Consider the following 15,269-nt stretch of genomic DNA (forward strand, 5'->3'; position numbering starts at 1 on the left):
TATTCTTACATATATTTATTAATTGATTACATATTTTGAAAACCAAACCATTATAAGAGAAATTTATTCAAAGACTTTTTTTTCCCAATTGAGTAGCACCATTCTTATTCTAAATGCATTGTCCTCTATTCAGAAGCTTTCCAGTTTCAAGTAATCAAAATTTTCTTTTATAATTGCCTTTATCTTTTGCTTAATTAAAATATATATTCCCTTTTATACTCATAGATTTAAGAAGCATATGATCTCTTTCTCTTAAGCTTTTTATAGTGTGATCTTTAATATTAAGGTTGCATATCTGTAGTGTTCTTGTTTGGTTTTCTGGAGGTCTTGGAGCAGCCTTCTTTTCAACTAAGTAATCACCACGAGAATAGATAGATGTTAAAGTCCAAATCCTTTATTATTTCCTTCACAATCTAGTTTCCTTGCCTGGGGCCCGGGCCAGCTTTCTGGAGAGCCTTTCAGATTGACCTTGGTATCAGTGGGGGAAGTGCAAGAGGCCAGTCACCATGGTATTATGAGATGAAGTGAATGAATCTGGCTCTGTGTCCCTTCCGAGTCTGTGTCTGGCCCTTCTAAGTCTCTTTCCTAGCCCTTCTGAGTTTGTCTCTGGCTCTGAGTCCCAGCTTATATGCTCTACACTGAGTATAAACCCCAATCATTATATCACTAGCAAACCATTATTTGTTATAAGATTAAATAAATCATACTGAACTTAGAGAACTATTAAGCACCATGCTAAACTAGATAATCATTGTCTCATCAATTCCACTAACTTAACACCTTGTAAGAATCCTTGTTTCAGAGTTCTAGCCCATATCACATGTCCATTTAGACTATATTGTAGAATATAATATAAGGTATTAGATAACTTTCTAGTTTTACCAAAAGTTTTTATCAAGCAAGGAGTTTGTTCCTAGATAATATTTTCTACTTTATCAAACATTGGCTTATTGAACCAGAAACTATTGTTCCTGTTTTTGCCTTTTGTAGTCTATTCCATTGTTTTCTATTTATTCTTCAACCACCAGATTCTTCAACCACTTTTTGATGAGTGCTCCATTATATAGTTATAGACCTAAAAGTGCTATTTCCCCACCCCTACTTTTTTCATAATTTTCCTTTATTCAAGATCTTTTATGTTTCAAATGAATATTATTATTTTATCAAGTTCTGTAAAACTACTCTTTTTTATTAGCTTCTTAAAGTTCATTTTGTGCTCTTTTCAAACTCTCACTCTTTGAATTATTCATTTTCTTTTCTGTCTACTCTAGACCCTCATATTTGATTCATGACTGATTTGATTCATCATCTGGTCTCTTTTCTCTATATTTTTCATTACCCATCCTAGACTCTACTTTCTAGTCAATTTCTATCACTGTTTTGTAAACCTTGTCCCATAAATTCCCTTTTTTCTATTGTGCTTCATTCTCAAAATAATGCTAATTGTTACAGGTATCAGAGAGGATAGGATAGGATCCCATGGCAGAGATCCCCCACCACATCGCTGATTATGCAGCCCACCACTAACTTACACCCTTCCTTCATTAATTTTTATTTTTCCCATTTTCCCGAAAAACTCCTCGGACCCAAGCTTTTCACGCCCCCAACTGCCAGTTGCCTTTAAGGATTCCAACTTTCCACTCCTGTTATAATGAGCTATAGATACTTTTTAAGTACAAAACCCCTAGACCACACCCAATATAAGATTTTCATCGAACTTTATAGACCATCTTTCTACATTTATAAGAAATTCATCAAAGGAACCCCTCCCCAACACTCAATCCTTTTTTTCTCCTACTCACCCACTCCCTTCTAGACTCTTTTCTTCTGAGACTATAGAAATAACTCCCCTTCATTGATAGTCATTGATTTGACCCCAGCACATCCTCTTTGCTTTGCATATACCCTTCAATGTTGTAATGTAGTGTTTTCACCTCCCCAAATTTTTTATAATTTGTCTCTAGATAGAATGAAGCCAAGTTATGCCCTCAATGTCTCTTTTATATTTCTTCAGTTATCTTCACCCAATTTCTATCTACACATCTATCTTCTTGTGTACATTGAGGAAGAAATCTCTTGTTGTTCCTTCTACTGTCACTCTGACACTGCTCTTGGTTGCTGCTTTTATTCACTCCTACTACTTGTGGTGTTTGAGATACAATAATCTCTTTAGTTTTTTTTTCTAAAAATGTTTATTTATTCTTATTTATTGAACTTCATCAGTTGTCATGTTTGATTAAGTTTAAATAGGGATATTTTAACATGTTTAACATATTTTGGATTACTTGTCATTTAGGGAAGAGGGTGAGGAGAAGGAGAAAAAAATTTGGAACACAAGGTTTTGTAAGGGTCAATGTTGGAAAATTATCCATCCATATGTTTTGAAAATAAAAAACTTTAATTAAAAAAAAAGAGAGAAGAAAAGTTTAAATATGGAGGGTAGAACACCCTGAGCTGTATTCTATTGCTTTTTAGAATGCATTATTCCATTCACTCCCATTTTTAGTGTATACAAAATTAAAAATGTATTTATTTAATTTTTAACTTCTTTATTTTTATAATTTAGTATCTGACATATTATTTATTTATTTAATTCATGAATTTAAAATTTATTTATTTAATTTGTTCATTTGGTCAATTTAATTTATTTTATGTTATTTTTCATTTAATAATTTAATTTGAATTTATTTAATTAATTTTATTTATTTTTAAGCAATAACATTGCTTTATGAATCATGTTGGGAGAGAAAAATCAGAACAAAAGGGAAAACCATGGGAAAGAAAAAAAAACAACAAAAAAAGAAATTAACATAGCATATATTGATTCACATTCAGTCTTCTTAGTTCTTTCTCTGGTTGCAGATGGCATTTTCTGTCCGAAATTTCCTCTGAATCACCGAACTACTGAGAAGAACTAAGTCTTTCATAGTTGATCATTGCACATTCTTGCTGTTATTGTGTACCTTGTATTCCTAGTTCTGCTTGTTTTGCTCAGCATCAGTTCATGTAAATCTTTCCAGGCCTTTCTATAATCAGATATCATTTTTATAAAACAATACATTATCTTCATATATCATAGGTTATTCTACCATTCCCCAGTTGGTGGGCATCTACTCATTTTCCAATTCTTTGTTACCACAAAAAGACCTGCTACAAATATTTTTGCACATGTGAGTCCTTTTCCCTCCTTTATGATTTTCTTGGAATACCCAGTAGTGGCACTGCTGGGTTGTAGGATAGATATACACAGTTTTATAACCTTTGGGCATAGTTCCAGAGTTCTCTCCAGAATGGTTGGATCATTTCACAACTCCACCAACAATGCATTAATGTCTCAGGTTTCCCACAAACCCTCCAACATTTATCATTATTTTTTTCTGTCATTTTAGCCAATCTGAGAGGTATGAGGTGGTATCTCAGAGTTGTTTTCATTTGTATTTCTCTAATCAATACTTATTTAAAACTTTTTTCATATGATTATAAATGGTTTTAATTTTGTCATCTGAAAATTGTTTGTTCATATCATTTGACCATCTATCAACTGAAGAGTTACTTGTATTCTGATAAATTTGATGCAGTTCTTTATATATTTTAGAAATGAGACCTTTATCAGAAACACTGGCTGTAAAGATTTGTACTCCCCATATAACTTTATTTCTGTTGGTTTTGTTTCTGTAAAAACTTTTTAATTTAATGTGATCAAACTTATTCATTTTGCCTTTCATAATGTTCTCTAGTTCTTCTTTGGTCATAAATTTCTCCCTTCTCCAAAGATCTGATAGGTAAATTGTCTCTTCTAATTTGTTTATGGTATCCTCCTTTATGCCCAAATCTTGTACCCATTTTGACCTTGTTTTGATATGGGGTGAGAGAAGTAGATCTATTTCACATTTTCTTCCATTTCTTTCATTCTTTTTAATTTTTTTGACTGATTCTTCAATCATGTTTCATAGAGTCATTAGCCTCCATTTTTCCCTTATAGTTTTAATGTGTGGTTTTCTTTGGGTAGATTTTGTGTCTCTTTATCCATTTGGTTAATTCTATTTTTGAAGGTGTTGTTTTCTTCAAGGGATTTTTTTTTTTTTTGCATTTGACCAATTGTAGTTTTTTAAGGAATTGCCTTCTTTTTCTAAGCTGTTGACTTTCTCTTTCATACCTCTCCTTTCTTTTTTCTTTTTTTCTTCTATTTCTCTTATTTGCCTTTTAAAGTCTTTTATGAGCACTTCCAAGAAGCCTCCTTGGGTTTGAGTCCAATTCATATTACTTTTTGATATTCCCTCTATGGACATTTTGTCCTCATCTGAGTTGATGTCACCTGTCGCCATAGTATCTTTCTATTGATAAGGTTCTTTTCTGTTTCTTGTTCATTTTCTTTCCTTTTCTTTTGATATTTCCTCTTTTTTTTTTTTTTTTTACTTTTATAGTCGAACTCTGCTCCTGAGGTAAAGGGGTGAAGGTGGGGGGGGGGGGGAAGGGGGAGAGCTAGCTGTCCCTAGCTTCCTGAACAGCTCTAAGTCTTGGCTTTGAGCATAAGGTTTCCTTGTGTTTCCTGGGAGTAGCTTTGCCTACCCTTTTCAGGAAACAGCCTGGTTTCCCAAAGTCGCCTTCTGATTTGGGACTGGAGGTTACCTCACTGATCTGCTCCTCTACTGAGCCAGGACTAAGGAGTTGCTGATTTTCTGTGATTAAGACCCTCTCACTGGCTTTCCCAGAGTCTCTCTAAGCTGGGCTGAACACCCTTTTCACTCCAGTCAGAGTGACCTTTCTTGAAGTTTTTCCAATCTATCTTGATCTGGAGAGTGATTTCATTCCATCAAACTCTCTGTTCAGAGGCTTGGTTTCATGTGGTTTTGGAATAAAATTGGGAGAGCTGAAGCAGCTTCCTCATCTTGTCTCCACCCCAGAAGTATAGCTTTTCTTATTCCAAAGTCCTTTCCTTTGTACTTTAAGATAGTTTTCCTGATAATTATCTGTGAATTCTTTCAATTGGTTTTTCATTTTTTATTTTCAGAAGTTTTAGATAGTTCCCTTCTATTATTTCTTTCATTATGTTCCTGTCATAAATATCTTAAACGTATCTTGAAGATGCTAATCAAGGCAGTTTGGGCTCATCATAGTTGCCTTAACTATGATAACAAAACAGTTTGGGAAACTAAGTTCCCAGGATGAGTATTTTGGCATTTCCTGACAAGGGGAGAGTTTCAGAATTCACATCATCTGCCTTCTTCCATACTGGACAATTCAAGGTTTATCAATCCAGGTCTCTGCCCTAACTGATTTTTGGATGGATGGAACTGCTCCAGCTAGTTACTGATTTCTTCCCTTTAGATGTAATGAAACACTATACAGCACCCCTCCCCCTTATTGTTACTCAGGTTCTACCACACTCAATATTAATATGGGTTTCCATACCAGCCCAGGAGTTTGTAGTTTTGCCAAACTGTTAATGTGGGTTTGTACATGCATGCATGCATACACACACACACACACACACACACACACCATCCCGACTCCTATACTCTGGCTCAATGCAGAAAGCTGGATCTCCCCAGCACTGGAAAGAGGGATGGAGGATCTGAGTTTGGAGCTGGGTTTTGTTATTAAAGCATCTGCCTATGTATATGTTTGGTCTGGTTCTGTTAATATTACCTCAAGGAGGTATCATGGAACATGGAGTTGGGATGGGGCTGAGTGAGCTCAAGGTCAGTGAGCATTAGTTTGCTGTCTGGTTTTTTCCTTGTTGTTGTTGTTTTTCACCTTCTTTTGGATTCTGTATGTCCTAGACCATGGAGATAGCTGAAGTTGCTTAATCTTTGGCTTAAAATTTCCATTTTGAAGAGGTTTAAGAGGTTGTGGGCAACAGGAAAAACACCTAGTCCTTCACCTTATTTCTCACACAACACAAAAGTCCCTTGTTCATAAGATCTTGCAGGATCATGAGGTTTTCCTAATAATGAACTCCCTGGAACTTGAAGGATTAAGAGATAAAATACATTCCAGAATGGTGCTGCCAAGTAAGAAATGAAACATTCAGAGAGGAGCTCCCTCCTTAAATAGACATTTTGGAGTTCATAGCTTCACTCTTCAATCAGAGGTGCAGGCATAATACTAAGAATGATAAGATCTTGCAGGATCCCAATAATGAACTTCTTGGCACATAAGAGATGTCCAAGGTTAGGGCAGCCAGATGAGGAATTAGATGTTCTGAGATAGTGTAAATATGATTGCAAATAAGAAAACTTAGGCTCAAATTAAGAGACTTGCCCAAAGTCACATTGTTATTTAATAGTAAATGCATATAAGTGAAATGAGCAGAACCAAGAGATCATTATATACCTCAACAATGATACTGTTTGAGGATGTATTCTGATGGAAGTGGATCTCTTCGATAAAGAGAGCTAATTCAGTTTCAACTGATCAAAGATGGGCAGAAGCAGCTACACCCAAAGAAAGAACACTGGGAGATGAATATAAACTGCTTGCATTTTTGTTTTTCTTCCCAGATTATTTATACCTTCTGAATTCAATTCTCCCTGTGCAGCAAGAAAACTGTTCGGTTCTGCACATGTATATTGTATCCAGGATATACTGTAACCTATTCAACATGTAAAGGATTGCTTGCCATCTTGGGGAGGGGGTGGAGGGAGGGAGAGGAAAAATCGGAACAGAAGTGAATGCAAGGGATAATGTTGTAAAAAATTACCCTGGCATGAGTTCTATCAATAAAAAGTTATTTTTAAAAAAATAGTAAATGCATAGAGACAAAAGATGAAATACTGAGTTTAGTGAATAGATAACTAATAGTCCTTTGGATGGAATTTAGAATTCATGAAAGAAAGAAATAAGAAATCAGATTGGAAATATAGGTGGGAACTCCTAAAATGCCATAGTTAAGAAATTTTATTTTATTCTATCAACATTCTATTTAAATAATGATGATTTTTACATGAATGTAGCATGATAAAACCTTAGGAATTTAGGGGAGGGCACTGGTGTAGAAGAGAGCAGAGGGAAGAGGGATTAACAACATAGACCAAACAGGGAGCTGTTATAATAGTTCAGATGAGAAATGTGAGGGTCTGATAAGTAGTGATGGCTGTGTAAGTGAAGAAAAGGCATAGATATGAAAAAACCTGTAAAAGCAGAATCAACAAAACTTGGATGCTGGATAGGGCAGGATAATAGAGAAAGAGTCAGTGATTCCTGAAGCTGAGAAACTGGGTATCTGTCACAATGGTGTTTGCTTTTCAAGAAATAGAAAAGTTTAGAGGAGAGAGAGATTTAAAAGGGAAAGTATAAATTTTGTTTTTAATATGTTGAATTTAATATTCTTGTAGGACATCCAGAAGACTATATCCTATATTTAGTGTTTGGAGTTTAGAAGATATAGCACATCAGGTTATTGTTGTTGCTATTATTCAGTCATCCAATCATGTCTGATTATTCATGATTCCATGGGATTTTCTTGGCAAAGATATTGGAGTTCTTTGTCATTTCCTTCTTTTGTGGATTAAAACAAACAGAATCACACAATTAGTAAGTATCTGAGACCAGATTTGAACTCTTCCTGAATCCAGGCCAAGCACTCTAGCCACTGAGCCACATAGCAATAATTTATTCTTGTTATATAATTGAGGTTTCTTGATTCTGAATCAGAGATCAAAATCATTCCTCCAATTCTGATTAGTGAGTTCAAATTCTGCCTCTTACAATAGCTGTGCCTTTGAGCAAGTCCCTAAATTTCTCTGAGTCAGTTTCTTTTCTTTTAATTAATTGATTTTTTTTTAGTTGTAGGAAGTTTATTTTTAATACACATTGCTTTATAAATCATGTTGGGAGAGAAAAATCAGAGCAAAAGGGAAAAACCATGGGAGAGAGAATTTTTTCTTAAAAAAATAGAAAAAAGAAGTAAACATAGCATGTGTTAATTTACATTCAATCTCCTTAGTTCTTTTTCTGGATGCAGATGGGATTTTCTATCCAAAGTCTATTGGGATTCCTTTCAATCACTGAACTACTAAGAAGAACCAAGTCTTTCACAGTTGATCATCATACATTCTTGATGTTATCATGTACAACATATTCTTAGTTCTGGTTGTTTTGCTCAGCATCAATTCATGTAAATCTTTCAAGGCCTTTCTAAAATCAACTTGTTCATCATTTTTTATAGAACAATATTTCATTAATTCATGTACTACATCTTATTCAGTTCTTCCTCAATTGATTGGCATCTACTCATTTTCCAATTCTTTGTTACCACAAAAAGGTGTGCTATAAACATTTTTGCATTTTTGCACATGTGGTTCCTTTTCCTTCCTTTGTGATTTCCTTGGGATACAGACCCAATAGTGGCAGTACTAGGTTGAAGGGTATACATAGTTTTATAGACTTTTGGGCATAGTTCCATATTACTTTCCAGAATGGTTGGATCATTTCACAACTCCACCAACAATGCATCAGTGTCCCGACAATGTAATGCATCCTCTCCAACATTTGTTATTAACTTTTCCTGTCATCTTAGCCAATCTGAGAGTTGTGAGGTGGTACTTCAGAGTTGTTTTAATTTGTATTTTTCTAATCGACTGTGATTTAAAGCAATTTTTCATATGACTACAGATGGTTTTAATTTCATCATCTCAAAATTGTCTGTTCATATCACTTGGCCATTTATCATTTGGGGATGAGTCCATTTCTTAGGTATAATTTATGTTCCAAATCCTTTTCTATATCTTCTCTTTCATTTGTCTTCTCCTGCTTTCCTCTACCTTATTTCAATAAACATCTGTTAAATGTAAAAGACTGAGTTCAATGCTATGGACTGAAAGGCAAAATGACACAGAGATTGTCTGGCCAAGATTGCCATTAGGAGTTTACAGTTAAAAATGGAGGCATATAACATATATATACATACATGTGGCACAAAGAAGAATAGAATTAGCAAAATATGAATGGATGAATAAAAAGGGTTTTTATTAAATATGTGCCAAATACTGTTCTAAGTATTTAGATACACAAAGAATATTCTTATATTCTAATTATAGAACCGATAAATATAAAGAAGTTATAGCTAAGGAAGAATGTTTTGTTCTGAGATGTCATGCAAATGATGATTAGAGCCAGAGATTGAGGGATGATTTTTCTAGAAGCAACAACAATATTAAATTATTGTGGTTCCTAGAGCAAAGAAAGATAGTATGTCATAGAGAAAGCTGACTTCAAAACTGGCAAGATCTAGCTTCAAATTCTATCTTTCTGATTGACACTGGACAAGTCACTTAATGTAAGCTGCTGATATTCTTTGGTAAAAGGATTTTCCTCAACTAGAAATTCTCTACACAAATGGAATCATATTCATATCTCAGAAAAAGAAATAGGAGTTAGGGTATAAGGTAATGAGGAAAAATATGGACATGAATTTTATACACATAGTAGTAGCTCAGTTGTCTCTCAGGGTACATGACTTATCATTAAAATCTGTACCCAGGAATGTTGTACCTAAAGTATCATTCCTAATTCCACTGGATCCTCAAATTTTCTCCCTTTCCCATAGACAAACAGATATCAATGAATCTTCAACTAGTAGATGTTATAAATACCCAGGGAAGCCTGTTCTGAAAACAAAACAACACATGAAATTCATACAAATAAACATAGTGGACAGGAACTCCCAGATGACTGGTTAACAGGGTTTCCCTAAGGCGGAAATTCTGAGCCACTCTTTTACCTGCCAATTCACAGAAACTATATATAACTTCTCCTAGCATGCCAGAGGGAAAACCTAGATTCTGATAACCAGGAACAATGTAAAGTCTATGCTAGCTCCCTGGAGGCCTCAGGATCAGCCAGAGTCAAAATAAGTAAAAGTTCTTGGTCTTTAGGGGGAGAAGCAAGCAAACTGCCAGGAGTTTAGTCAAAGATCTCTTCTTGATTCTGGAGTCCAGAATCTCCACCTTTCTCCTCCTTGTCCTGTGCCAAGTGAAGTCTTGCCTCTCTCACCCCACCGTCTAATCCTTGCCTATGATTATCTTAACATCAAAGATTGAGCCAGCACCAATGGTGAGAAGAGCCATTTTCCCAAACATATGCTAATTGAGCCATTGTCACATAGCAAATAAATAATTAGCCTTAAGTGCTCGGTTGTCTAATTCAAGCACACCATTTTGGAGTTTCAGCCCTTTACAGAACAGGGTTGCCTCTTCTGCTCACTTTGCCAATTCCTTTGGCAAGTAATTGGAAGGCTTGGAAGAGAAGTGGTAAGTAAAAGTGACAATGCCTATGAGTTATTTTCTATTTAACCTAGTATCTGTGGCCAAATTGAAGGTCTAGGTCTAAAAAGCTCTTTTTATGAATTCATTTTCTATAACTGCACCTAGATAAGAGAAGAACCATTCCAGTTGCTTTTTTTTTAAGTTGCTCACCTCAAACTCTGCCCAATTCTTTCCTCACTAAGGTGGCTCACTTCACTCAGATATAAAAAACTGACCATGACTTAGGGCAACATTGTATAGAAGATGTATTCTTTAAAAAAAAAAAACAAAACAACAACAACAAAAAAAAAAAACTGCAGTTCTGTGCATCAGATCAGCATTATTTTTTTTTAAAAGTAGATATTTAATTGTTGTTGCCTATGTCCACAGAATTAGGTGTCAGCCCTACTTCCCACCACTACCACCTACAAACATTCAGAGCTTCTTTTGAACTGAGATTTTATTTTTAGAAAGAAACTAAACATCAAGAAGAAAGCTGGGAAAGAAGATGCTTTAGTTAAACCACCCTCTAAAGTCCCCCCTTAGAGTAGTTAGGAACAATAAAATTGGACACTGAAAGCAAGCTGTTATAAGTCTTCTATGGACATGTATTCTTAACCACGCAAGGATAGAAGTAATTATCATAGATGAAATAGATAATTTCGATCAAAAGAAATTGAAAAGGTTTTATACAAAGTTAATGCACTAACTATGAGAAGGGAAACAGCTGAATAGATGAAAAAATGTTTTAAATTTCTTTTACAAGCATTTGGTATCTAATATACAAATATATTGTGTAAATCTACACATACATATGTACATGTGTATGTATGTAAATACACACCAAGTTACAGAAATGGACAATTCTCAAAAATATTGCAAATTATTAACAACCCTATAAAAGAATGCTGCAAATCACAAACAAGAGAAATTCAAATCAAAATAATTTTAAATTTTATTTTAGATTTTGCAAATTAGCAGTGGTGACTAAAAAAATCAAATTTGTAAAATGGGCACGCATAGATATTGATATATGTTTACACACATATATTATATACTTATATGTGCATACCTATACATATATATACATACATATATGTGTGTGTACATACTAAACAACACTGACAATACTCAGTGTTGGGAATGGTATGGGAAGATGCACTCACTGGAACTTTGATAGTACTATGGCTCAGATTAATAGCCCAGAGATTTCATTACATTACCAGTATGGCAATATATATAATACCAAGGAAGCCATTGATAAAATGAAAGTTCCCATATACACTAAAATATTTATAGCAACACTTTTTGTGATAACAAGGAATTGAAAACAAGGTAGATGCTCATCAATTGAGAAATGGCTAAACCAATTATGGCATATGAATATAATGGAATATTATTGTGCTATAAGAAATTAAGAATGTGATAAATGCACAAAAGCATGGACAATTCCATATGAACTGAAGCTGAGGAAGCAAGCAAAGCCTAGAAAATAATATACAATAACTACAATGTATCCTCCCAAATTATCTTGTATTTGCTCAGGTATTTATTTACATAATGTATTTTCCAAAAAATGTAAAGTCCTTGAGAGTAGGTATTATTTCTCTTTTTGTCTTTAACTCTTTTAACTCAGTACCTTGCACATAATAGATACTTAATAAATGAATTATCGGAGGAATTGAAATTCAGCTTCATCAACTCATAGTTCCTAGGCCAGTGCTCTTCCCATGTTTCTCAACTGAATTAAAAAAAAAAATCAATGAGTTTTAACTCAGATAAATTCTTGGACCATGGAGTGAGCCCTAGTTATCTCTATCTCTTTTATATATCTCAACATTTAGCAATATGTAAAAGAAAAAAAATCTTTAAATATGTATTATATGTATGTTTGTGTGTATACACATAATATTTATATTTATTTATTTATTTAATATTATAAATAAATATTTATATATTTATACATAGTGTGTGTTAATTAAAATTAAAGTTTTGTTTGTTTCAAGTTTGTTTTTGGTACTTCCCTTTAGTTGCCGTATCAATCGCCTCCTAGAATCCCCAAGGGGAAATGCTTTGCTGATCGGAGTAGGTGGGAGTGGCAAACAGAGTTTGACAAGACTTGCAGCTTTCATCAGCTCTATGGATGTTTTCCAGATCACTCTAAGAAAAGGTTATTCTATTACTGATCTTAAGGTAAGAACAAAGTCAAATAAGAAGGAACATAGACAACCTTTTCTTCCCACTATCTCCCTTTGCTCTGATTATCTGATTTTAAAATGTCTATATTCTACAGCAAGAGGCAGCATGAAGTAATCAGAGCCAAGATTGCACTTAAGTATCAAACTTCAAATTCCACCCTTGACACACACTGGATATGAGACCCTGGCAAGTTCAATTACCTTCTTGGTGCTAAGTTTCTTAGAAGGGGTCAATCTGTATTGATAGAGAGAACTTCCTTCTCTGGTAATTTTCTATATCAGCGAAATTCTAGATCTAATCCCTATCCCCTGTAGTTTACTTTTTTCCCTTTTTTCCCTACTTTTTATCATACTTCATAAGTCTTTGCTATTCTTCTTTGCATAGTTTTCCTTTATATTCCAGGTTTCCCTTTAATGTGATTTTTCTAAATAAATCAGGTATCAGTGCTACCAAAGATCAAAAAAAAGTAATATACTAAAGAAATTGTAGAGGAAAGGTATTATATCTTAATTATAAGAGTTAAAAAGGCTCTAGGAGCAAGGAATGTAGTTCAAGGCATGTGAAAGAACCGGAGGGATGAGAGGTCCAGGTGAGTTCTACATGGAGGTGGGGCATAGGCCCGAGAGGTGGTATCTGACCCCAGGTACCATATCTCCCTCCTTAGTGCTCTCAAAGTCTAGCATGCCTCCCTCTTCTCGGGTCAATGCCTTTATGCCAGGTTCCTAGAAGACTTCCCCTTTCCCAGATCATTGTGGGGAGGGGGAAGTAATAAATATGCTCTACCTAAGAATAAAGTTCTCTTTCACTTTACCCCTATTCCTGCTAGTTTATCTCTAAGTTATCCGGGTTGGTGCCCAAAGACTAATAAGTTTGGCCTAGTCATGCCACCAATGGGTGGGCAGTTAGAGTAGCCCAAAGGGGAATGCTACACTTAATCTGATATTGCTAAAGGAATAGAAAGTCAGTTTTAGTGTAAGAAAGTAAGATCAGTGAAAAAGTTTCTATTGAGAGCAAAAAAAAAAAAAAAAAGTGAATGGTAAAGGAATAGATGTGCCTATGTCCTTCCTATGCAGGGAAGATCTGGTTAAAAGAAGCAATATTGATTAATGTAAAATTCATTAAAATCAAAGCTCAGCATCCTAGTTTCTAGAGTCATTTAGATTGGTTGAAAATTCAGATATTTTACATATCATCTCAAAAAAGACCTTTTAGGAAAATGTCATTTCTCATTCTAGGAGTCATAATTCTTGTGACTTTGGGTATTTCTAACACATATACACAGTTTCATACCTGTACTCTTAACAAAATATTATTTCTATCTGTCGAGAAGTATTTTTGTAATGCCTACTATCTCTCAGGTACCAAGGACATAAGAACAAAAAGTGAAATCATCCGGGATTCCTTACACAGGAATCAACAACTATAGTATCTTAAAATGGACAGTACTGACTGGTTCAGTTTGTATTCTTCAATTGGCAATGAGAAGTATGATATTGTTATAGATGCAGTATGATGGGCCAAATGAGAGTGAGTTTTTATTGCACAGAAATACAGTACTAAGCACATTATTTTTGAAAATAAAATTTTGGGGTTTTTTCAATTAAAAAATGATTTTTTTTCTCCTTTCTACCTCCTATTCCCACTATTGAGAGGAAAAAAAGAAAGACAACTCCATCTAATAAATATATATCATCAAGCAAAACAAATTTCCATATTCACCATATCCAAAATGAACACCTTTTTATCACCTACTAGCATCTGAAAAATTCTCACTGATATTAATAGGAAGATAAAACAAAAACCCACCATTTCTTAATGTTATTCTTGGTTCTCTCCACAGATGGACCTGGCCAACCAGTGCCTAAAAGCTGGAGTAAAAAATATAAGCTCTGTGTTTCTCATGACAGATGCCCAAGTTGCTGATGAAAGGTTTCTTGTCCTCATCAATGATCTGTTAGCATCTGGTAAGAAAACAACTCCATTGTCTTAACTCTGGGGGAACAAGACACTGCCTATCTGTGGGCAAGGCTTATATAATATGAAAAGTTGATTCAATTTGTTCCATTTGGTCCTAGAGGCAATCTAGAAAGAATAAATAGAAATAGCAATAGGAAAGATTTAAGGTCAATATAAAAAGAAATAATCAGAATTGTTTTAAAAAGGTTGTCATAGAAATTAGCATGTTTTTTTTTCTGATTGAAAGTCTTTAAGCAAAATATGGATGATCACTTTTTGGGTCTCTTATAAAAAGGTTTCTTGTTGAGCTACAAGTTGGATGAGATGACCTCCAATTCTTTTCCAGTTCTTTGAGAGCCTATAATTCTTTAACAAAATTTATACAAGAGAATTCTTTACTCTAAGAATGTTCTGTCTTCTGAGGGTTTTTTCCTCCCCTATGCCCTTGGAAACAAAGGAAATCATCATTCTAAGAGTAAAAGTTAAAGAATCATAAGAGGTGCTAGTCAAAGAATGAAGTTAATTTGCAGCCCTCCAAGGAAGGAGCAAGCTAAATTAAAGTGGATGCCAATCAAGTCTCAGAGAAATAAATCTTTTGGCCATGTCTTGATACTCTTGATACTGGTGAGCCTTGTGCAGGAAGGAGGGGAAAAAAGTGAAAGGGCCCATTCCCTGAAGATGGCAAGTAGTCATACAAATGTCAGATATAAATTACTAAGGACATTGACCCTTAGGTGTAAACTAGGAGAATTAATAGAAATTAATAGAATAGGAAAGTTAAACATGAGAGTTGTGCTTTATATTGATGGAGTAACAAGATGCTGTGATAGAGGGTAAGAATTATGTATCTAGCCTCCAAAGACTTGG

The 15,269-nt window shown here is 34.4% G+C and overlaps 1 protein-coding gene across 1 annotated transcript in view; it reads left to right on the forward strand.

Moving 5' to 3' along the window:
* Positions 1-15,269, forward strand: part of DNAH9 (dynein axonemal heavy chain 9) — a 581,066-nt gene that overhangs the window by 380,727 nt on the left and 185,070 nt on the right. Inside the window, exons 44-45 of the mRNA XM_051995550.1 lie at positions 12,278-12,440; positions 14,287-14,410. Of these exons, the coding sequence (XP_051851510.1) occupies positions 12,278-12,440; positions 14,287-14,410 (287 nt within the window). The remainder of the gene's footprint in view (positions 1-12,277; positions 12,441-14,286; positions 14,411-15,269) is intronic.

This window comes from Antechinus flavipes, chromosome 4 (assembly GCF_016432865.1).
Source record: "Antechinus flavipes isolate AdamAnt ecotype Samford, QLD, Australia chromosome 4, AdamAnt_v2, whole genome shotgun sequence".
NCBI classification, from domain to species: Eukaryota; Metazoa; Chordata; class Mammalia; order Dasyuromorphia; family Dasyuridae; genus Antechinus; species Antechinus flavipes.